Genomic DNA, 22,228 nt, shown 5'->3' with positions numbered 1-22,228 from the left:
CTTTGTTTGCTGTTGTGTGTGTATGTGTGTTTGCGCGATTGTGAGACCCGCTGGGGTGTGGGTCCGTGCGCGCGCGTGCCCGGGGCCTTGACGGCTGCGGAGATGCTGGACTGCCGGAGCTGGAGGGGGAGGGGGAGGAGAGGGGGACTCCCCCGCCCCCGCCTACCCGCCCACTCGCGGGTTTGAAAGATGCTCGAGGGGGAGGGGCGGCAGCGGGCGGGCGCTTTTGTCTGGACCGCCCCTCCCCTTCCCGGAGTAGGGGAATCCCCCCCACATCTTGAGCCCTTCAATCCATTTCCTCCAGCCCCTTCTCTCCAAACACCGTTTTGGGGTACTCTGTGAAAAAGCACCCCTCACCCGACGGGCTGAAGCTCCTCCCATCTTCCCCGCCCCCACAGAAAGCTCTTTAATCTGAGATAATCTTGGCCTTAGGCTGCAACACGGCCTTTTATCCCGGTATCAAAACGAGGGTTGGAAAGTACGCAAGTGTGCAGTTGGGGTCGCCCAAGCTCACAGCAATGGAGTCTTTAGAGCCCCGGCCGAGGAAGGGGGTCCCAGATCAAAGGGGAGGGGCTACGAACGATTCTAGAGTACCACCACGAAGAAAGCCTCCGTCCGCAACTCCACGGTCCCCTTCCCGTCCCCCGTCAGCGCGGTGCCTGGAGCACAGGCCGATGGCTAGACATTAGCGACACCCAGCGGCCGCACGAGGAGACGCCGCGGACAGGCTCCGGAGACCGTTAGGGTCATCCGGGTGATTTTTAGAGGGGGCACATGTGTGCGAATCCCCCCTCAGGAATGGCAGGGGACTGGGAGGCGAACGAGAGGCGGTGGTCCGAGCCAGGGAAACACAAACCCCTGAGGCAGGGCTACATCGCCCCCCAGATCTGATCCTCCCAAGGGCAGGACGGTAGTCATCCCTCGCTTAGACATTTCCAGGGCAAGGCCCTGTACCCCTCGGTGTGGGAAAGTGCTCTGATCAGACACCTCTCCCCAGCGTTGTGTGAGGTCCTCGCCTCAAGTGGCAGCGGGGAGGGGGGAGAGGTCTTTCCGCCGAAGCCCGCCCCTGCAGAGGGCTCGGGCTGACGTCACTGTAGCGTGGCCAAGGGGACAATCCTCTCCCTCAGGCTCGCCCTCTGCCCCGCCCCTCACGGCAGCAGCAAACGCCCAGCGGGGGGCAGCAAGGAGAAGGGTGGGGCTCGAGGTCGGAACGCCAGTCCGTATACCCCCAGGAGGTGCCCAGCGGAGGCCCCAAGCCCAATGAGGCGGGGTCTTTGCGGGGACTCCCGGGGGGGCCGGAACACGTGCGCAGGACCCTTTAAGGGAAGCCAGGTCGCCAGTGCCGCCACCGCGGTTACTAGGGATATAACGTCAGGCGCGGGCGAGGTTGTGCGCGCCCGGGCGGAAGCGGAAGGGGCGGGGCTCCGCGGGCCGAGTCTCCAGCGCTGCCGCCGCCAGAGTCAGAGCCGGAGCCGGAGCGGGCTGAGCCGCCGGGGCAAGATGGTGGACTATAGCGTGTGGGACCACATCGAGGTGTCTGACGATGAGGACGAGACGCACCCGAACATCGACACGGCCAGTCTCTTCCGCTGGCGGCACCAGGTAGAGCGCGCGCGCCCATCCCCTTCCTTCTCCCCTCCCCCCACCAACCCGGGTCTCCGCTCTAGAGTTCTGACCCTAGTACTGCTAGGGACCCTGCCAGTGACACCTGGGAGTCCCAACGCATGGTCTGGGCTTTCAGTATTCGCTTGCGGGTTCCTCGATTCAACTCCAGACCCCAGAACTGCCGGGACGCTGAGTCCCCACTGGAGATCCCGGGCCTCCCCCTCCCGATATCTGGATGGAACTCCCAGTTGACTCCTAGGGCACCTTCCTCTGAGTCCAAACTAATAAGACACGTTGTGGAGATGTCCCCCAATCCCGTCTGGGACCTCCCACTTACACGCAAACCTCTGCCTCAGAGTCTGGACCCTGATACTTGCTGGGCACGCACTTCTGATCTCGGGGTAGACCATCGGCCCCTCTCCCATCACTAAAGTCCTCAATACTCTGAAATTATTCTGCGATCTTCCTCCTTAGTTCTTGACAAGAATTCCCATTCAGCGCCCGTGATCCCGCTCCTTCTCCAAAGAGAACGAGGATCTCGGTCCTTCCCTGAGATTTCTGTTCCCGGGGTTGGAATCCTCTCCCCTAGAGTGTAGACTGGTGCTCCACCAGGACCTTCAGTCCCACCTCGGCTGGAGTTTTGGAGCCCGTTTTCCCTCCAGACTGAAACACAAGCGCCACTGTGATGGGGCCTCCAATTCCAGCCACTCTCTCCTCACCTACTGTGGACCCCGTTTCCCATTATTCCAGGAAGCCCTACCCCGCAGGGCTTCCGGTACAGCCCGAGCCCCTGCCCCTCTTTGGTGTCGTGCGCCGAGGCACCGCCCACCCCCCAGCCGCTTCCTGTAGGCAGCCTGGGAATGCTTTGTACCAACCCCAGCCCAGCACCCAAACCCACCCGGCCTCCCTCCTGACCCCAGTTTGGTCTGCTGCTCTGACACCCAGATTGCCCCTGCTCTCGCCAGGGACCCTCCCAATCTGCTTCCCGATTTACTGCCCTTTCTTTGATCTCTCTGCCCCCCAATCCGGATCCTAGAGGCCAGGCTGGGTCTCCTCCTCTTCCTTCCCCCCCCCCCCCCCCCCCCCCCCCCCCCCCCCCCCCCCCCCCCCGCCCAGCAGTGCTTCACAGAGCAACAGAACGGCTCTCATAAGACCTCATATTCTAACCTCTTGCTCCCCCAAATCGGAGCTCCTACACCCACATACTTGTGCATGTTACACTCTCACAGGGAGGGCGTTTACTTCTCAGAACCTTCCAGTTAGGAATTCCCCACCCTCCCCTCCCCTATAGCAACTCCCACTCATTTGTCCAGGACCCTTCCCCATCCTGCGGTGTCTTTCGTTTCTACCTCTGGCCTCCAGTCCCTGACTCTAGCCCTTACCTCAAAGCAGCAGTCTCTTGGGCCTTACCTGCCAGGCAAGCCACCGAGTGTTAGGAGGAAAGTTCTAGCGCTTTCCCTTTCTTGCCGTGTGTAACATTTTATTATGAAGTGCTCAAGACCTCCGTGGAGCCCGAAAGACTATTCTTGGGAACACCTATTTCTGTCACATAAAGAGGTTAATCTAAACAGCCCAGCGAAGGACATTTTGGTCCTGCTGGGTGGGAAGCAGGTGGTGCCCCCTCCCCTGCAGAATCCTCCCCACTATGCCTTCCTCCCTCTGGGCCCCGGACCTTTTCCTGTCCTGCCCAGGGCCTTGTAGCTATGGGGGGAGGGGGGTGGGGTGCCCCATTCTGTGGCAGGCGAGCTTGGGGTCTAATCTCAGCCCCGCTTACTGCTTTCCTCTCCCTGTCCCTAGAGACCATCCTAAGAATGAAATGAGATTAGGCCCAACCTGTACTTGGCTCTGGGCTGGGAGGGAGTTAGCCTACGGGAGGGGGGAGGTGTGCTTCTGGGCGCCAGCCGCGCACCTAAGCTCCGATCCTGGGCCCTGAGTCACTGACCGCTAGTGAGTTGTTTTCTCTCTTTGTGCCTCAATTTCTCCAGCTGGGAATATTAAGCCTATCCACCCAATAGGGTCGTTATGAGAAGTTACTTTATTTTTTTAATGTTTATATATATATACACACATATTTTTTTTTTTTTTTGAGAGAGAGAGAGCTTGCAAGCATGCACAGGGCTGGGGGGGGGCGGGCCCCAGAGACAAAGGGGGATATCGAATCCCAAGCAGGCTGACATGGGGCCCCATCCCATGAACCATGAGAGCATGACCTGAGCTGAAATCAGGAGTCTGATGCTTAACTGTGCCACCCAGCCGTCCCTGGGGTTCCCTTACTCATTTAACGTGTGTGACGGCCGTGAGACGGCGTCTGATGTGTAAGAAGCTCTCTGTAAACCGCAGCCATGATCTTTTTCTGTTTAGGTAACGTGCTCGTGGTAAAGAAAAAGTCCAGAGGCCCCACGAGGGGACGGTTCCTGGTTCCTTGTGGCTCCTTCCACCGAACTGTGTGGCACTGAGATTCGGAGAGTCTCGGTCTTCCTGCCCGTGAGGCAGGAGGGGGGTGACACCTGCCAGCCCCTTCTCCCTGCGGCAGCTTCTGCCCTGCCCAGCCCACTGCCCCTGCCAGCTCTGGGGTGCCTTTATTTAGCTGCAGCCTCCCTGGCAGCTGCTCAGAGGACACAGAAGAGCTCGGTGGCTGCCCAGCAGAAGCCAGCAGGGTGGCGTGTTCCTGCCACCACCTGAGGCCCAGCTATGATGCCAACTCCAGGAAGCCCCTCGTGGGGCAGCAGGAAGCGTCTGGGGCACCACAGGCCCGTCGTGGGGGGCGATGGAGCCCACGGCTGCTTCTCTTTCCCCTCCACGAAGCAAGGCCCTCCTCACCCTTTAACCACATGGGGAAACTGAGGCTTGGGATTGATTGATCGTATCCATCCTGTGGGGCATTAGAGGAGGGCCCGTTTCCCAATCCTCACCCACCAGGCGCCTGGCTCCCTGCAAGGACCTAGAGCTACAGCCTCGAATAAGGCCCAGAAGCGAGGTGGCAGGCCGTGCTGGTGGCAGTGGCCGTGACAGTGGTGATAACCGTGGGACGTGTTCACTTCTGAGTGCTGGGTTGCAAGCTATTTCCTTGGAATAACTCTTGCGGGCCCATTTCACAATGAGGAATACCAAGGCTATGAGAGCCGACGTGACTCAGCCAAGGTCATGTTGCCGGTATGCTGTGGAGCCACTCCCAGTTACCGAGCACCTGCTCTCACCTGGAAATCCATCTGAATACTTGAAGTGCATTTTTTCTAGTTTGAGCCCTAGAACGGCCCCAAAGAGAGAGGGAGAGAGAGTGTCCCCTCGGGTAGTAAGGACAATAGCCAGCATGGCTCTGGAGTGTCTGTCCTGACTTATAATCTTGGCTTCTCCCGGTGCAACCCTGTTGTCTGCATTTGACAAATGAGGAAACTGAGGTCCCTACAGGCTCGGGGATTGACCCAAGAACGCCCAGCCTTTACTCGGAGCCCATGGGTTATGACCCCACCTCTGGGGCCCTGCGGCTGTCCTCCAGCCTCTGATCCCGTGTTCTGATGATCGTGAAGGGGCCTTTGTGGCTCGTTGTTGCGGAGTGGGGGCCCTTGGGGAAGGCTCTGTGCAGGTGGAGTGAGGGGAACAGAGTTCCAGATGGAAGGAAACACATGTGCAGAGGCCAAGAGTAAAGAGAGGGCTGTTGCACTGGGGAAGCATAAGGGCCAGCATCTGCCTGGGACCAGACTTGGGAGAGGAGAGTGGGACCCAGGCCCCCTGTGGGCAGCTTGGGGCAAGGGTCAGGGTTCCCATCTGACCCCAGACAGTGCAGGCTGGGGTGTCAGGCAGGGCTGAAGACATGTGCGTGTGTTTTCAGGAGTCCTCTGGCAGCTTCCGAGTCTAGACTGGAGGGGACAGCGATGGAAGGCAGTGGCCCCGGATTGAGCAGGCACGGAGATGATGGAGAGAAGACAGGGCCATGCAGTGCACTCTGGGGTCCGATGGGGAACTGAGCGAAAGTGGGAGTGAGGAGGGCCACCATCTGAGCTTGGGGTGCAGCGGAAGGGCAGGGCTGGGGAGCAGTAGTTGGGAGGCTGGAGGGTGCTGAGCTAAGGCTCAGTGAGGGTGGGGTGTACTGGCTCAGAGACAGCTGAAGGGGCTTAGGCAGCCGTCCAGGGCCATCCTTGGGGTGGAGCGGGTTGCAAGGACATCAGGCAGTGAGAGCCGTCGGGACTAGGTAGCATAGAGGGAGGGAAAGACAGGACTGCTGAGTAGGCCTCGGTCAGGGGCAGAAATTGCTGGAGGACGTTGCTGGGCAGGAGAGGGCACCAGAGGGTCACTGAGGGCGGCACCAAGGAGGAAGGGAAGCCTGAGACCCCCATTCAGTCTTCATTACCTTATTCATCCAACAAGCATTTCCTGAGCCTTTCTGTGCACTTGTGTGTGCAGACACGAGAGTGAGCAGATCCCCACCTCCTTGGCTAGCATCCTCGGAGGGTATGGTGTCTAAAACACAGTAAGCCCGGGTGCCTGGGTGGCTCAGTCAGTTAAGCATCCGACTTCAGCCCAGGTCATGATCTCACAGTCTGTGGGTTCGAGTCCCGCATCGAGCTCTGTGCTGACAGCTCAGAGACTGCAGCCTGCTTCGGATTCTGTGTCTCCCTCTCTCCCTGCTCCTCCCCTGCTTTCAATCTGTTTCTTGCTCTCAAAAATAAATAAATATTAAAAAAGAGAGAGAGACTGGTAAGCATGGGAGGGAGTAAGCAGCAGTGGGGGGTTGGGGGGGGGGGACCTGGGGAGAGAGCTTACCAGGCTGAGCCAGCAGCCAGTACAAATACTCTGAGGTTTGAAGTGGGTTCCGGAAGAGGGGAGGCAGCTGGTGTGACTGGAGGGAGGGGGCGGGGCAGATCGTGCAAGACCCTGGCCTTGTGGGTCAGGGTTAGCACTTGGGCTCTTACTCTGAGAGATGTGGGTGCCACGGAGGGAGGGTTCTCAGCGGCAGGCGGACCCGCGCAGGTATACTGGTGGGGCGGAAGCCGGGTGTCCGAGGCACAAGGGGTGGTGTGGACACCGCCTGGGGCCATCCCAGATGCCATTGGCGGGGCAGGGCAGGGGTCAGGGGACAGGCCCTTCGCCAGAGTAAAGGGCTGCGTCTGCCCACAGGCCCGGGTGGAGCGCATGGAGCAGTTCCAGAAGGAGAAGGAGGAGCTGGACAGGGGCTGCCGCGAGTGCCGGCGCAAGGTGGCCGAGTGTCAGCGGAGGCTGAAGGAGCTGGAGGCGGCGGAGGGCGAGGGCAGCAAGGCGGAGCTGGAGCGGCTGCAGGCCGAGGCGCAGCAGCTGCGCAGGGAGGAGCGGAGCTGGGAGCAGAAGCTGGAGGAGATGCGCAAGAAGGAGAAGAGCATGCCCTGGAACGTGGACACGCTCAGCAAGGACGGCTTCAGCAAGGTGCGGGGGCGGGGCGGTGGGGGCGGGGCGGGGGCGGGGCGGTGCTGCGGCCAAGGCACCCCCCTGGTACCCACCCCCCCTCTGATCTGCCCGAAGGCCCTAGTCCGAGGCCACAGCGGCCACACCCACGCACCCGCCACCTTGATGCTCATGGCGCCGTCGCCGCCTCCGCCGTGGACGGGATGGGCGCTGCGGCCTCGGCCCCGCCGGCCGCGCTGGAGGCACCGCCCGGCCTCGCCCCAGCCCACTCCCCCTGTCGCCCCATCACAGAGCATGGTCAATACCAAGCCAGAGCAGGCGGAGGAGGAGTCGGAGGAAGTGAGGGAGCAGAAACATAAAACGTTCGTGGAGAAGTATGAGAAACAGATCAAGCACTTTGGTGAGTGGGGCTCCGGGCAAAGGGGGCCACCAGCACACCCCCCACCCCCCTGTGGCTGGTGCAGACGGCGGGCGCTGGGCCCCCTGTCCCCAGGACCCTCGGGCACCTCGCCGTCACCGTCTCGTAGGCATGCTCCGCCGCTGGGACGACAGCCAGAAATACCTGTCGGACAACGTCCACCTGGTGTGCGAGGAGACCGCCAACTACCTGGTCATCTGGTGCATTGACCTGGAGGTGGAGGAGGTGAGCAGGCCGCCCTGCGGGGCGACGGGAGTGGGGGGAAGGCCTGCCCGAGGCCACCGTTGGGTGACGCCCCGCCTGTTTTCCCTGGGCAGAAATGCGCACTCATGGAGCAGGTGGCCCACCAGACCATCGTCATGCAGTTCATCCTGGAGCTGGCTAAGAGCCTCAAGGTGGACCCCCGCGCCTGCTTCCGGCAGTTCTTCACGAAGATCAAGGTAGCGTCTCTGAGGAGCCGGGTCGGGCGGGTGTGGGCCTCCTTGGGGCGCCAGCCGCCGTCTGAGGGAGAAGTGTCCCCGTGTCCACCTCAGGCTCACACCCTCGGGATCAGGACAGTTTGAAAGCGGAGCTGGCAGAGTGTGCAGGACAACCCGGCGTGGGGGAGGGAGAGTCCAGGACCCCTCGGGGGTCCCTCACCCAAGCACCTAGACGAACGGGGCTACCCACGCAGCCGGTGGGGGGTGGTGCAGAGATTGGGTTGGCGTCACTTACAGACGCCCTCCGGGACATGGAGGGGTGGGCGGCACATCACGGCCCACCCTGCAGGGGGCGCGTGCAACCAGCTGGTCCTCAGCATGTGCCTGGCAGGACTGGCCTGGAGGATGACCCCTCAAGGCTGACCGGGTCCCTGGGGCCTGCTGCGGGGGGCGGGGTCCTGGGTTGCACCCAGCGGATGCGTCTTGGCCCCGACCTTACAGACGGCCGACCGCCAGTACATGGAGGGCTTCAACGACGAGCTGGAGGCCTTCAAGGAGCGCGTGCGGGGCCGCGCCAAGCTGCGCATCGAGAAGGCCATGAAGGAGTACGAGGAGGAGGAGCGCAGGAAGCGGCTGGGCCCCGGCGGTCTGGACCCCGTCGAGGTCTACGAGTCTCTCCCTGAGGTGCGGCTCCGGCCCCCCCGCCCCGGGGGGGGGGGGGGCAGCAGGCGGGACTCCCCGGGGGCGCGGGCCCTGACCCCGGCCCATCTGCACCCGCAGGAACTCCAGAGATGCTTCGACGTGAAAGACGTGCAGATGCTCCAAGACGCCATCAGCAAGATGGACCCCGCGGTGAGTAGCTGCCCCCAGGGCCACCTGCCGGCTGAGCTGACCCTCCGGGGAAAGCTGCGTGTCCGCCCCAGCCCCACTCCCCGCGGTGCCGGTCACAGTGTCCCTTCTGGGCTTCACAGAGGACAAGGGAGGTCATGTCCCCTGTGGCCAGCCCAGGAGGCAGCCAGGCCTTCACACCCGTTTACATATGCGGAGCAACTCCCATGTGACTTTCAACATATCCCCTGCCATTGATTGTCACCATCACCATGGGGCATTTATGAGCATAGTGGGCACACCAGGCCAACTGCACCTTTGCCCAAGAAAGGGGGCTCCTCCCCAGCCTTGGTTACCCCATCAAACCACAGGTTCCGTCTGTACTAACGTGGAAAGTGGTTGAGCGCTTGGTAAACGTCAACTGTTTTATGTTATTTTTTTTAACTTAGTTTTTAAAGTCAGGTCTGCGCCCGGTGTGGGGCTTGAACTCGTGACCCAGATACCAAGAGTTGCGTGCACTGAGCCAGTCAGGCACCTCTAGCTGGTATTATTATCGGGAACAGCAGTAGTGCTGGGAGACAGGACTTCGTGTCTTCCCAGACCTCAGTTTGACCCCATTCCTGCCACTTGGCGGGCAGTCACTAGTCCCGCCCTCTGTGCGGTGGGTCTAGTTGCAGAACCTGGCCCAGGATTTCTAGAGGCTTCCAACTGTGGTTCACAGGCTCACTGCCTGTCTTTATAAGTAAATACATTTTATCGGAACATGGCTTTTATCTGGGATGCACGTTGTTTAACTTGAATTCAAGTCAACTACAAAGCTCTGTCCTCCGCTGCGCCAGCCACTGGCGTTTTGGCAGTCACACGTGGCTGGTGGGTCCCACGCTGGATGATGCAGGTTACAGGCCGCTTCCGCGGTCGCAGAGCCCCTTGGGACAGCTCTGGGCTAGAGCAAGCAGTGAGAGGGCCTGGGGATGTGCAGGGCACGGGCAGGGCCACCCAGAGGCGGCAGCCCAGCCCCACTCACCCCCCTTCTCCCCACAGGATGCGAAGTACCACATGCAGCGCTGCATCGACTCCGGCCTCTGGGTCCCCAACTCCAAGTCCAGCGAGGCCAAGGAGGGGGAGGAGGCGGGCCCTGGGGACCTCTTCCTGGAAGCCGGCCCCCAGCCAGGCGACAAGAAAGATGTCAGCGCGTGACTCGCCCCAGCTGCCGCCCGCCTGCCTGCAGGCTCCCGTGTGCCCCTTTTCAGAAAACAAAAATAGATGCCATCTCCCCAGCTCCTGGCTTCCTCCACTTGCGCTGCTCCTGCCCGGCCTGGGTCAGGGAGAGAGCCTGTCCCCACCCCCACCCCCTCCGCCCCCACCTCAGCGCTCAGCCAAGTCTCTGCTTTGAGTCAAGGGGCTCCACTGCCTGCAGGCCACCCCCCCCCCATCAGCATATGCCAAAGGCCTGAGGGTCCAGGGAGGGGCGGAGGTCGCTAGGCTGGTCCGTGGGGTGCGGGGAGGGTCCCCAGCCCAGAGGCCTGCTCCAGTCACTATGGGCTCTGTTTTCACTGTTCGTCTGCTCTCGAGTCTTCTATATGGTAAACAGCAATGATCTACCAATAAAGGATTTCAGATGCTCAGGGGGGCGTCTTGAGGGCTGTTGGCACAGCTCTTCTCTTGGGGTGGGAGGGAACCCCCCCCCAACTCTCCTGGGGAGTGTGGGGGGCCTGGCCTGTGGCGCCCAGGCCTTGTCCTCCAGCTGTCTGGGCTACTCCGTCTGTTCCGGTTCCAGGCTCTTACACAAGCTATTGCACTGCCTAGAACATTCTTCCCCAGGATGCCTTTACATTAGAGTTCTCAGCCCCGCACCTCACTCTCTGGCTTGTCCTCCAGGCCCCCTGCCGCCACCCATTCTGGAACATCTTCCTCCGCCAAGGTCCCTGGTCCAAATCCCCGTCACCTCTGGCCTGCCGCCTGCCCCAGCCTCCTGCCCGTCTCCCCCTTCCACACCAGACCCCAACAGGCAGTGGCCAGAGGGTGGCCGTGAGCGAGGTACATCCTTCCCAGCACGCAGAAGCCAAAAGCCCGCTCTGCAGGTGATAGGCCTATGCCGTCTGCCCAGTCCGCCCTCCACCCAGGTCTCCTTGTGTCCTCCCGTCCGTCCTCCCAAGGTCCTTGCAGGGTCTTGAGCACGTTAAATTTCTCCATCAGCGTGACCTTGGGCAACTCTCTTAGCCTCAGTGTACCCCTCTGCACAGCGAGTAACGTTAGTGCCTTTCTCCTGGGGCAGTGCTAAAATGATGTCATGCCACAGGGCCAGCACAGTGCCTGGCACTTAGAGGCTCAAAATGCAGGCCTTGGGGTGTGTGCCCGTCCCTTTACCCCAAACACTGTTCCCTGTGGCCCTTGTGGGGGCGCCTTTGCAAAGTAATGAAACATTTGGGCCACAGAAAAGGGCCTAAAGAGTAGTCTGATGAACAAAACATCCGTTTACGATAAAACCAACAAGTGAGCTCCTCTGTCTGCCCCTTCCCAGGAGACCCCACCTCTGGCAGCTGCTTGTCACTCAGACCAGAGCTCAGTGCCACTCCCCCTCCCTTTGCCCCAGCCTTCCGTGACCCACCTAGTTGCCCCTCACACCCAGCCACGCGGCTTGCCTCACCTGCCACGTGCCAAGCTTTGCCAACCTTGTGTCATCCTCTGCCTTGTGCTGTGAGCACCACCAGGGCACAAACAGTCTCACATGGTCCCCAGGTGCTCACGGGGCCCTGGAGGGGTCCTGGCACATAGTGGGCAGTCAGTAAACCTCTACCAAAACAGAGCCTCTAGATGCTGTTGTGTGCACGCTGATTGCCACCAGGGGGCAACGGTGAGCTGCAAACCCCAGGAGCATCACCTAAAACTTCAGGTCGTGGGAACTGCAGGCAGGCGGGGAATCTAGAGGGAGGCATCCTAAGGTCCTTGGTAAACCTCTCCTATCCAGGGTCCATCAGGATTGGCAACTTCATGACTTACTGTGAACATTTTCCAAGGTAGAATCCATATTACTGGTTTTCCCTTTTGCCTCAGGCTCCAATACAACTGAGCACAGTTACTGATTCTTTGCTTAAGGTTTCAACATTTTGTTCATGGGTGTTTTATTCTCCACATTCATTGTGCTTTTTAAGAATATTGCATTAAAGTATTTATCTTGGTTACCGAGCTCTTTGGCGCTCTCTTTTGCTTCATGCCTCACCTGCCTCACCCCAGTGTTGGCTCCCCTGGGACACAGGATTTAAAACATCAAGCGAGGGGCGCCTGGGTGGTTCAGAAGGTTGAGTGTCTGACTTCCATTCAGGTCATGATGTCACAGTTCGTGGGTTCGAACCCTGCATCGGGCTCTGCGTTGACAGCTCAGAGCCTGGAGCCTGCTTCCCATTCCGTGTCTCCCTCTCTCTGCCCCTCCCCACTCATGCTCTGTCTCTCTCAAAAATACACATTAAAAACAAATAAAAATAGAACATCAAGTGATACCAAGAAACATCCACCCAGGCGGTTCCCTTCCCCCAGTCACTGGAACCTATAGGAACCCCCCAGCCCCGTCCATGGTTTCTTGTGACTACTTACAGATTTTCTTTTCGGAAACGTATTCTTATCCCCTCTCCGCTTTTTTACTCGAAATATAGCATATTCAACAGTCTGAATGCAACTTGTTTTGGTGAATAAGACCCGCAGACTTCTCCTCGCCAGCGGCACTTCCTCATTCCTTCTATCCCGTGTAGAAACCTCCGAAGGATGCTTCTCACAGGGTTGATTTCACTTGCCCTTTTTGAATACCATCTGGGGTTTTCCCAGCCTCTATTTTTACAAGCGAGAAATACCCTTGTGCACCACTTCCCGTGACTATGGACCTGCTACCTGTAGGAAAAATTCCCTGAAGCAGGATCGCTGGGTCTCCGTGGGAAACAGAATTCAGCTCAAAAGGGTTTAACTGAACAACCACAGTCAAAGGGTCGATGTCAGGGAGGTGAGCAGGGCAGGGGGATTGGAGGAACAACAAATGTATATCGAATGTATTTTTTTTTAATTTCTTTTTAATGTTTATTTTGGAGACAGGGAGAGACAGAGCTCCAGGCTCTGAACTGTCATCACAGAGGCTGACATGGGACTTGAACTCATGAACTGTGAGAGCATGACCTGAGCTGAAGTCGGATACTCAGTCGGCTGAGCCACCTCACATGTATTTTCTGCAGCTGCTATAACAAAACCACAAGCTTAGTGCTTTCAACACAAATTTATTAGAGTTCTGCAGCCCAGAAGTGTGGTATGAGTCTCACTGGGTTAAATTTAAGAGCTTGGCAGAGCAGCAATCCTTCCGGAGGCTCGCGGTAGCATCCATTTCCTTGGCTTGTCCAGCTTCTAGAGGCTGCCCACGGTCCTTACTGTGGCCCTTCCGCCATCTTCAAAGATGGCGAAAATAAGTCAGACCCTCACATCACATCACTCTGACTTCTTTTTCTTTTTTTTAACTTATTTATTTTGGGGGACGGGGTGGCAGAGAGAGAATCCCAAGCAGGTTCCACACTGTCCGCGTGGAGCCCAACGCGGGGCTCAAACTCACGAACTGTGAGATCATGACCAAGAGTCAGATGCTTAACTGAGTCACCCAGGTGCCCCTCCAACTTCTTTTTCTGCCTCCCCCTTCCACTTTTAAGGATCCTTGTGATGACCTTGAGCCCAACAGGATGATCTCCTTACCTTTTTAGGTCAACTGATTAGCATCCTCAATTTCCACCTGCAGACCTAACGCCCCCGTGTTACGCTTCTCTCTAACGAAGCACAATATGTTCACAGAGTCCAAGGATTAGTTCATACACTACAGAGACCAAAGTGGAGGTCTCTTGCTTGGCCCGCCACAGGGAGGCACCACATCCTGGGCTCCAGGGTGGCTGCAGGAAACAATTAGCAGAACTCACTGAGACCTGGGGCCATGAAGAAAGTGCTCTTTGCAGAAGATGTGGTCACAGACACACAGCCACTGCCCAAGCTGTGGCCAGAGAGGCAGGGAGTAGGGGAACAGATGTCCCTCCTTGGTCTCCTACTTCTGGTCTCCGGCCAGCCTCCTGCATCGGCAGAACCCACCAGAAGCCAGGGACGTGGAAGCTGGGTGAAACACTTTGGTCTCTTGTGGCCACAGGAGAAAGCTCTCTACACACAGCTCCTCTAAATCCTGGGTGCTGGGGACAGAGCCTAGAACACGTGACTCCCGCCCCCATGTCCCTTACCTGCCCAACCTCGTCCCAACCTACCACTCACCGCCTCCCAACATGCCATAAGACCCGCTTATCAGTAGGTTTTTAAATTGTGGTGCATGCCATACAACTTTTATTTTTTATTTTATTTATTTATTTTTATTATTTTTTGGTGTGTGTTTATTTTTGAGAGAGAGAGAGACAGAGTGCAAGCTGGCGAGGAGCAGAGAGAGAGAGGGAGACACAGAATCTGAAGCAGGCTCCAGGCTCTGAGCTGTCAGCACAGAGCCCGACGCGGGGCTTGAACCCATGAACTGCGAGATTATGACCTGAGCCGAAGTCGGATGCTGAACCGACTGAGCCATGCAGGTGCCCCTCATTCTTTTTTGAAGTTGAATAATACTCCATTGTAGGATGCACCATATTTGTTTACCATTCATCCATCAGTGGATACTTGAATTGCTTCCATCTCTTGCTTACTGTGAATACTGCTGCTGTGAATATGAGTGTGCAGCTCTCTCTCCGAGTCCCGCTTTCTACTGCACATACACCCGGCTGCGAAATTGCTGGACTATATGGCAGTTCTACATTTAACTTGTTGAGGAACCACTAAACCAAAAACATGTTTTGAATTCAGTAATTCAATGTCAGGGGCCCTGGAGCGGAGTGGAAACTTGTCCTCAAAATCCCTTGGTGCCTTTTCAATTTGGAACCACGCGAATGAATTACTTACTTAAAATAAGTAATCCTTTAGGGGCGCCTGGGGGGCTCAGTCGGTTAAGCGTCCGGCTTCGGCTCAGGTCATGATCTTACAGTTCATGGGTTCAAACCCCGCGTCGGGCTCTGTGCTGACAGCTCAGAGCCTGGGGCCTGTCTTCAGATTCTGTGTCTCCCTCTCTTTCTGCCCCTTCCTCACGTGTTTTCTCTTTCTCTCTTTCTCTCTCTCTCTCTCTCTTTCTTAATAAATAAACATTTTTTTAAATCCTAAAAATTAAAAAAAAAGAAATTCACGCATATTTTCTTAGATGACTTACACTGTTTTACACTCATGCTATGGGGACTCTAATAGCATGAGTAAACACTAATGTAAGCCTTGACTACATAAGACACAAAACTGTATGTACTGTTAGTACAATGTCAAATTTATAAAAATTAAATTTTATATATTAAAAAATACATATAGATGGAGCAAGCAAGTTACAGAGCCCAGCAGATGGCTAGGATTTTCTTTTCTTTTTTTTTAATTTTTAATGTCTTATTTATTTTTTTTTGAGAGACAGAGAGAGACAGCATGAGCAGGGGAGGGTCAGAGAAAGAGGGAGACACAGAATCTGAAGCAGGCTCCAGGCTCTGAGCCAGCTGTCAGCACAGAGCCCGACGCGGGGCTCGAACCCACGAACTATGAGATCATTACCTGAGCCGAAGCGGGACGCTTAACCGACTGAGCCACTCAGGTGCCCCTGGATAGGATTTTCATAAAGTTCAAGAACAGGCTTTCTCCCTAGACCTTCGCCTGGGCTGTTCCCCCTGCCCGGTGCACTCTTCCCCTGTGCCCTCAGGTCAGAAAGGTGATCCCAGACCCCCATTCCCACCCAGTCTCAAATGGCATTTCATCTCCCTGCTTTGCTTTGCCCAGTATCATGTTACCATGGGCCACACTGTATATTTCACTGATTCATCGTTTCATCTGCTAGCCTCTCCCCCTCCCCCACAGGGCAGGGAATTCTATTTGTTCTCTCTCTGCGGGGTTCCCAGAGATCTAGAGCAGGGCTGAGTCCGCCACCGATGCTGGAGAAATACGTCCTGGGTGGTCCAGTCGGTTAAGCATCCAATTCTTGGTATCGACTCAGGTCATGATCTCACGGTTCATGAGTTCGAGTCCCGCCCCAGGCTCCGTGCTGACAGTGCGGACCCTACTTGAGATTCTCTCTCTGCCCTCTCTCTCTCTGCCCCTCCCCTGCTCACACACTGTCTGTCAGTCTCTCTCAAAATAAATAAATAAACTTCAGAATAAAATAAAATAAAACTTTAAATGGAAAGCAGCCTTCTTCGTGGCTGCTGTCCCTGCCCAGGCTAAAAGGGGAACGTGAAAAGCAGATTCTCCACATATGTATGCTCCTGCTTTTTTCTGCGTGGGCATTTTTCTTTATTAATTATGGTAAAATAAACGTAGCATAACATTTCCCATTTTAACTACTTTCTTTTTTAATTTTAATGTTTTATTTTTGATACAGAGAAAGACAGAGCATGAGAGGGGGAGGGGCAGAGAGAGAAAGAGACACAGAACCGGAAGCAGGCTCCAGGCTCTGAGCTGTTAGCACAGAGCCTGACGCGGGGTTCGAACCCAAGAACATGAGATCTGCCCTGAGCCAAAGTCGGAGGCTTAGCCGACTGAGCCACCCAGGCGCCCCCCCCCCCTTTTAACTACTTTTAAGCACTCGATTCAAGGGCATTAAGTCCATTCACGCAGCTATGCCACCACCCCCACCTGTGTCCAGAGTTCCTTTTTCTTCCCAAAGTGGAACCCCGCCCCTTTCCCCTCCACCTGCCCCTTGGCTCCTACCATCTCCTTTCTTTCTCTGTGAATCTGACTCCTCCAGGGATCTCATCTAAATTGAAATCATGGGCCTTTTGTGTCTGGCTTCCTGCACTTCCCAAACTGTTTTCACATTGACGTTGTGGGATGAAGTGTGTGTCAACGCTTCGTTCCTTGTTATCACAATAATACCCCATTGTATCGGGGACTACATTTGTGTATCCCTTCATTTGTTGATGGACACCTGGCTTGTTTCCGCCTTTTGCCTGGATGATGTTTGTGATTTCTACCCCTGTTCAAGTGCCCGAAATATTTCCTAGTAAACAGTTTTGGGGGCACCTGATTGGCTCCGTCGGTTAAGCAGCTGACTCTTGATTTCGGCTCAGGGCGTGGTCTCACAGCTCTTCAGTTCGAGCCCTGAGTCGGCCTCTGTGCCGACAGCGTAGAACTTGCTTAGGAGTCTCTCTTTCTCTCTCTATCTCTCTGCCCCTACCCCGCTTGCACTCTCTCTGTCTCTCTCTTTCAAAAATAAATAAACGTTTAAAAAATTTTCTGCAAGGGCACCTGGGTGGCTCAGGTGGTTAAGCATCTGACTTCAGCTTGGGTCATGATGTCACAGTTCACGGGCTCCAGCCCCACGTCAGGCTCCATGCTGACTGCTCAGAGCCTGGAGCCTGCTTCAGATTCTGTGTGTGTGTCTCTCACTCTCTGCCCCTCCCCTACTCATGCTCTCTGTCTCTCAAAAATAAAAATAAACATTCAAAACAATTTTTTAATAAAATAAAAAAATTCTGCACAATAGATGTATCTGTAGTGGAAAGGAAAGATAACCAAGAAATACCATTCACTAAATGAAAAAGATAACAGCATTCACTCTGCACCTGGTTCTGAGTCCTCACGTATAACCCATTTGACATTCCTGACATATCTCTGAGTTTGAGATTCCAATGAACCCCATTTGGCAGAGGAGGAAACGGAGGCATGGAGAAGTTAAAGTGTCTGCCCAGGATCGCACAGTGACCGAGCTGGGATGTGAACCCAGACCTTCTGGTTCCAGGCTTCATGTGCATAACTCCTCTGTTTCCTTCCAAGATCAGAATAGAATGTCCATTTTAAGGCTACTGGTGGGAATTTCCTAGACTCCTGTACCCACACATGTGCCTGGCAAGGTATGACAGCTCCTTGGAGGGCCTCCCAGGAAACTGACTAACCCAGTGGCTGTTTTGAGGAATGGGCTGACCGTTCCTCCAATTCAAAAGAACACAAAGAGATTTTGATTTCATTCATTAACTCTTGGCTTTTCCCTGGCCTGATGGGAGCTCAGGGTGGCCCCTTCCTGCAGACTCAGGAGAACCCCCTGATGCTAACTTCCTCCCGAAAACCCACTGGAGACCGATGGCCAGTTCCCAGGTTGCTCAGGACTGTCCCAGATTTTATCTCGAAAGTTCCCAGTCTGGGAATCTCCCTAGGTCCTGGGTAAACCCCAGCGGCTGGTCCTGTACACCGTACGTGACGGAGGAGTCTGAGAGCAGCCCTTAGGCCCTGGGGAGCAGTTCATGAACCTTCCCAGCAGCCTCTGTGGCCTTTTTTTTTTTAATGCTTATTTTGAGGGAGAGGTGGAGGAGGGCCCAAGCGGGGGGTGGAGAGAATCTCAAACAGGCTTGCACTATCAGCTTAGAGCCCAAGCAGGGCTTGATCCCAAGAACCATGAGATCATCACCTGAGCCAAAATCAACAGTCTGACACTTAACCCACCCAGCCACGAAGGCTCCTAAAAATAAAATTTATACAAAAAAGAAAAGAAAAGAAAAGAAAAGAAAAGAAAAGAAATCAAAGAAGTTGAGAGGGCTCCGCAAACTCTAAGCACTTAGCCCCAGGCCTGCTGTAATTTATCCTTATTGTTGGGGTTATTGCCACCATTATGATCATTAGTCATAATAGTCACTTGCCACTTCCTGCCGCTCCGGGGGTGCCGGACACCAAGTCCCGGCTTGCTCTGCGGTCCGGCCTCCGGGTCCAGCGGAGGCTGTCCGACCTCACTCAGCTGGCTGTTAAAGCATCTGGCACCTTTGGCTTCCTGTGGCTGCACTCCCCGTGGCAGAGAGGAAGCTGAGGCCGGAAGGCCACGGTCACCCCTTCCACAGCAAGCAGGGCGGCAGGTCAGGCCCCAAGTGGCTCCCTAGGCCATTCATCCCGCCAGTTTCTTAGGCACCTGCTAGGCACCAGGTATAATGCCAGGTGCTGAGGTTACAGTAGGGAACCACATGGACCCCTCACCTCCCTGTGGAGGTCACGTTCTAGATCGGAAGACAGGCGGGAAGGTCAGTGATCAAAGAAACGTCCAGTGAAACGTCTGGTTGTTATGAAGACTGCAAAGAGGGGCGCCTGGGTGGGTCAGGTAGTGAAGCATCCAAAACTTCGGCACAGGTCACGGTCTCGCTGTTTGTGAGTTCAAACCCCACACCAGGCTCCGAGCACTGACAGTGTGGAGCCTGCCTGGGATTCTCTCTCTCTCTGCCGCTCCCCAGCTCTCAAACACACACACTCTCTCAAAATAAATAAATAAACATTTAGAAGTAAATAAATAAAATAGTGTCTCTTTAAAAAAAAACTGCAAAGAGGGGCATCTGGGTGGCTTAGTCGGGTTAAGCATCTGACTCTTGATCTCAGCTCAGGTCAGATCTCACAGATGGTGGGTTCAAGCCCCATGTAGGACTTTGGGTAGACAGTAGAAACAGCTTGAGATTTTCTCTCTCCCTCTCTCTCTGCTCCTTCCCTGCTTGCCATGCATGTGTGTGTACTCTCTCAAAAATAAATAAAAACTTGGAAGAAAAAAAGACGGCAAAGAAAAGTACAGCAGGCAAAGGGACAGAAAGATGGGTTTGCTGATGGAGAATGGGGAGGTTCTGGGGAGGGGTGAGGGTTTATTGCTTGGCCTGGGTAGTTGGTTTATTACTGTTGTTGTTTAAAGTTGGACCCACAGATGAAGCCCACAAAAAAAAGCTTTCTTTAATGCATGCTAAAGGAAAACGTTCTCCACTTACAACACTTCTGATATCCAATATGTGGGTTTTCCACACCAATTTTCCAATTTTCTGTGGACACCAATTGGGTGGAACTTGATCAGATATCAAAGGTGGGGGGGGTGACTTAAAAGATTCTTTGCTCAGACTGGACCGAGCAGGCCAAAGATAGGCTAGCCAAAATAGAGTGCTCTGATTAGTTTGGCCAAGGAGAGGGTCTTTGTCAACTCTCTGTGCCTCAGTTTCTTTCTCTGAGAATTGGGGATAATATGAGCCCCCAGTGGACTGCTACCAGGATCAAAGGAGATAATGCATGAAAACGCTCAATGCACAGCCTTCTGAGCGAAGGACAGCGACTTGCTGTGTGTGGTTTAGAACTTGGATCAGGTGAGCCTGGGTGGCTCAGTAGGTTGAGACTCTTGATCTTGGCTCAGGTAATGATCCCAGGGTGGTGGGATCCACACCAGGCTCCATGCTGAGAGCCTGCTTAAGATTCTCTGTCTCCCCCTTGGTGTGCCTGGGTGGCTCAGTAGGTTAAGTGTGGGGCTCTTAATTTTGGTTCAGGTCATGATCTCACAGTTCATGGGTTCTAGCCCCAGTCTGGCTCCGTGCTGGCAGTATGGAGCCTGCTTGGGATTTTCTCCCTGCCCCCACCTCTGCAGCTCCCCTGCTCATGCTCTGTCTCTCTCAAAATAAATAATTAAAAAAAATATTTTCTCTCACTCTTTCCCTCTGCTATGCTCCTCGTCTTGTGCACATGCTCACTCTCTCTCTCTCAAAAAAACAAAACAAAACAAAACAAAAAAACAAACCCAAAATACCCCTCTGATCAGGTGGGACCTCCAGGCTGCTACTTTGACAGCCTCAGAGGTGCAAGTGATCAGGAAAGGGATTTGAGCTGGTAGGCCAAAATTTTCTCCTGGGTGTGTGTGGGGTGCGGGGGTCCTCATCCAGCTGGTCAGGCAGGGACAAGGGAAGAGAGGCAGAATGGAATGGAGTCACATAACAGGGCGATGGAAGACTGAATGGCGGTGGCTGGGCTGCAGTCTTGATCGCCAAGATGAGGACAGGGGGTTTACACCAGGTCCCAAAGCCTAACTTTGGCCTATCACCCACGTGGGCAACTGATTTGGCGTCCCCGGCAGGGCACACTCTCCAGCCATCCCGGCGAGCCTCCGCTTCCGCATCCCCGCCCACTTCCCCCAACAGCCAGTCGCTGACGCTGAGCCGCATCCAGGTGCCGCCCCAGCCAGTCGCGCTTGACAAAAAGTGAGGCTGAGGACCAATAGAAACGCCGCTACTGCAACGAAAAGACCAATGGTTACCTGCGACGGGTCACAGCGGCGGCCAATGAGTATGCCCATTTCAGGTGGCCAATAGGAGGCGGCGTCTCGGCGGCGATTTGGCGGCGGCTGCTCTTGCCTGCGGGGCGGGGTCCCGGGTTCGAGCCAGAGTCCGGCAAAGGGTGAGCCTGTTGCCGCCAGGAGGTCTTCTGGGGGAAGCGGCTGGCGGGAGGCGCGGCTGGAGGCGGAGGGTGGGGGGAGAGGCTGCGCTAGGGGGGGAGGGGGGAGTGGCTAGCAACACCCGCTGCCTGGTGACTGGCCAATGCCTGGGGGGTGCACTATGCGGTTCCTGCCAGCAAAGTTTCGGGGTTTGGGTGTTTGGGAGTGGGGGGGGGGGTGCAGAGCTCTTGGGTGCAGACCTCACTCCTACCCCATCTGCAAAGCTTGCTCTGGACCCGGTGGGGACGAGGAAGGAGGAAATGGACCTCCAAAATCCTATGCCCACATAGTTTCTCAAACTCTAACACAGAGTAAAAGCGAACATTTATTAAGTACTTACCGCCTGCCAGGCCCTGTGCTGAGCCTCTCCCTGCCTCATCTCAGTGAATCCGCCCAACAACCTGTCGAGGGAGAGGCTGTTCTATGCCCATTTTCCAGATGAGGAAACAGGCTCAGAGAGGGGCTGATTCCTGAGGAATGGGACTTTGTGCTAGAGAAGACATTCTCTTCTCCCGCTCACTGTTTATCTTAAAACTGGAGGACTTGGGAGGCCTGAGGCCTGGCTCTAGAAAAGTTTTCCGCAGCTGAATTGAGGGGAGACCAGGAAACGCAAGCCCTCCTAGGCTCAGGGGAGGACCTGGGGTCGCTCAGCGGGGTAGAGGTCGGCAGCAGGAATCTTGGCCTGCTAGAGAAGGATGGTCCAGAGGATGGAACCAATGACAATAATTCAATTCTTGTTTTTGTCCTATTTGTTATTTTTTCGTGCCTGCATTAAGGGCTGTGCTGTGATGTTACAGCCGTGTTTTCATGACAATGTTCTCAGCATCTCCGTTTTCCAGTGGGGAAACTGAGGCCCAGTATGGCTGGGTGACTCAGAGTTGACCCCGAGAGATCCAAGATTCGCCCCCTGTTTGACCACACCTGCCTGCCTGGTGCTTTGGGGAAGGTGGGTGCAAAATAGGTTTCTATATTGGTGCAAACCGGCCCCAATAAATGGGTTCCCTGTTGTTCACGACAGAGCTGATGGGTGGGGGTGTGTTCCCTACCTCCACCAAACAGATGTAGAAACAGGCTCGGGGAGGGGAATTGGGTGTCTAAGGTCATACAGAGAGGGGGTTCCAGAATCTTCCCCTCAGCCTGGATGGGTGGAAGGTTGGGGGGACGTCAGGCCAAGGTCTGGGGGCTGATGGCCTGTCTCTTCCCAGCCAAGCCAGCCGTCAGGAGCATGGCTCTGTGCCGTTGGGGTGCCACCACCAGGGACAGCCGGCCTGAGGGGGATGCTCAGCCCATGGCCACCCAGGGAGG

The 22,228-nt window shown here is 55.8% G+C and overlaps 2 protein-coding genes across 2 annotated transcripts in view; both read left to right on the top strand.

Annotated features, from left to right (window-relative positions):
• The first annotated feature begins 1,188 nt into the window (after positions 1-1,188).
• On the top strand, positions 1,189-10,271 carry CDC37 (cell division cycle 37). Its single transcript, XM_029919111.1, has 8 exons — positions 1,189-1,602; positions 6,721-7,002; positions 7,273-7,381; positions 7,509-7,624; positions 7,717-7,839; positions 8,320-8,502; positions 8,599-8,670; positions 9,688-10,271. Exons 1-8 carry the CDS (start codon positions 1,261-1,263, stop codon positions 9,841-9,843), a joined length of 1,383 nt encoding a protein of 460 aa, XP_029774971.1. The 5' UTR covers positions 1,189-1,260; the 3' UTR covers positions 9,844-10,271.
• Positions 10,272-22,109: 11,838 nt separating this feature from the next.
• The window catches only part of TYK2 (tyrosine kinase 2), a 16,471-nt gene continuing 16,352 nt past the window's right edge, over positions 22,110-22,228 (top strand). The window contains exon 1 of the mRNA XM_029916580.1: positions 22,110-22,221. Within this exon, the coding sequence (XP_029772440.1) occupies positions 22,110-22,221 (112 nt within the window). The remainder of the gene's footprint in view (positions 22,222-22,228) is intronic.

Source organism: Suricata suricatta, chromosome 12 (assembly GCF_006229205.1).
Source record: "Suricata suricatta isolate VVHF042 chromosome 12, meerkat_22Aug2017_6uvM2_HiC, whole genome shotgun sequence".
NCBI lineage: Eukaryota > Metazoa > Chordata > Mammalia > Carnivora > Herpestidae > Suricata > Suricata suricatta.
This window is presented reverse-complemented; position numbering and strand designations above follow the sequence as displayed.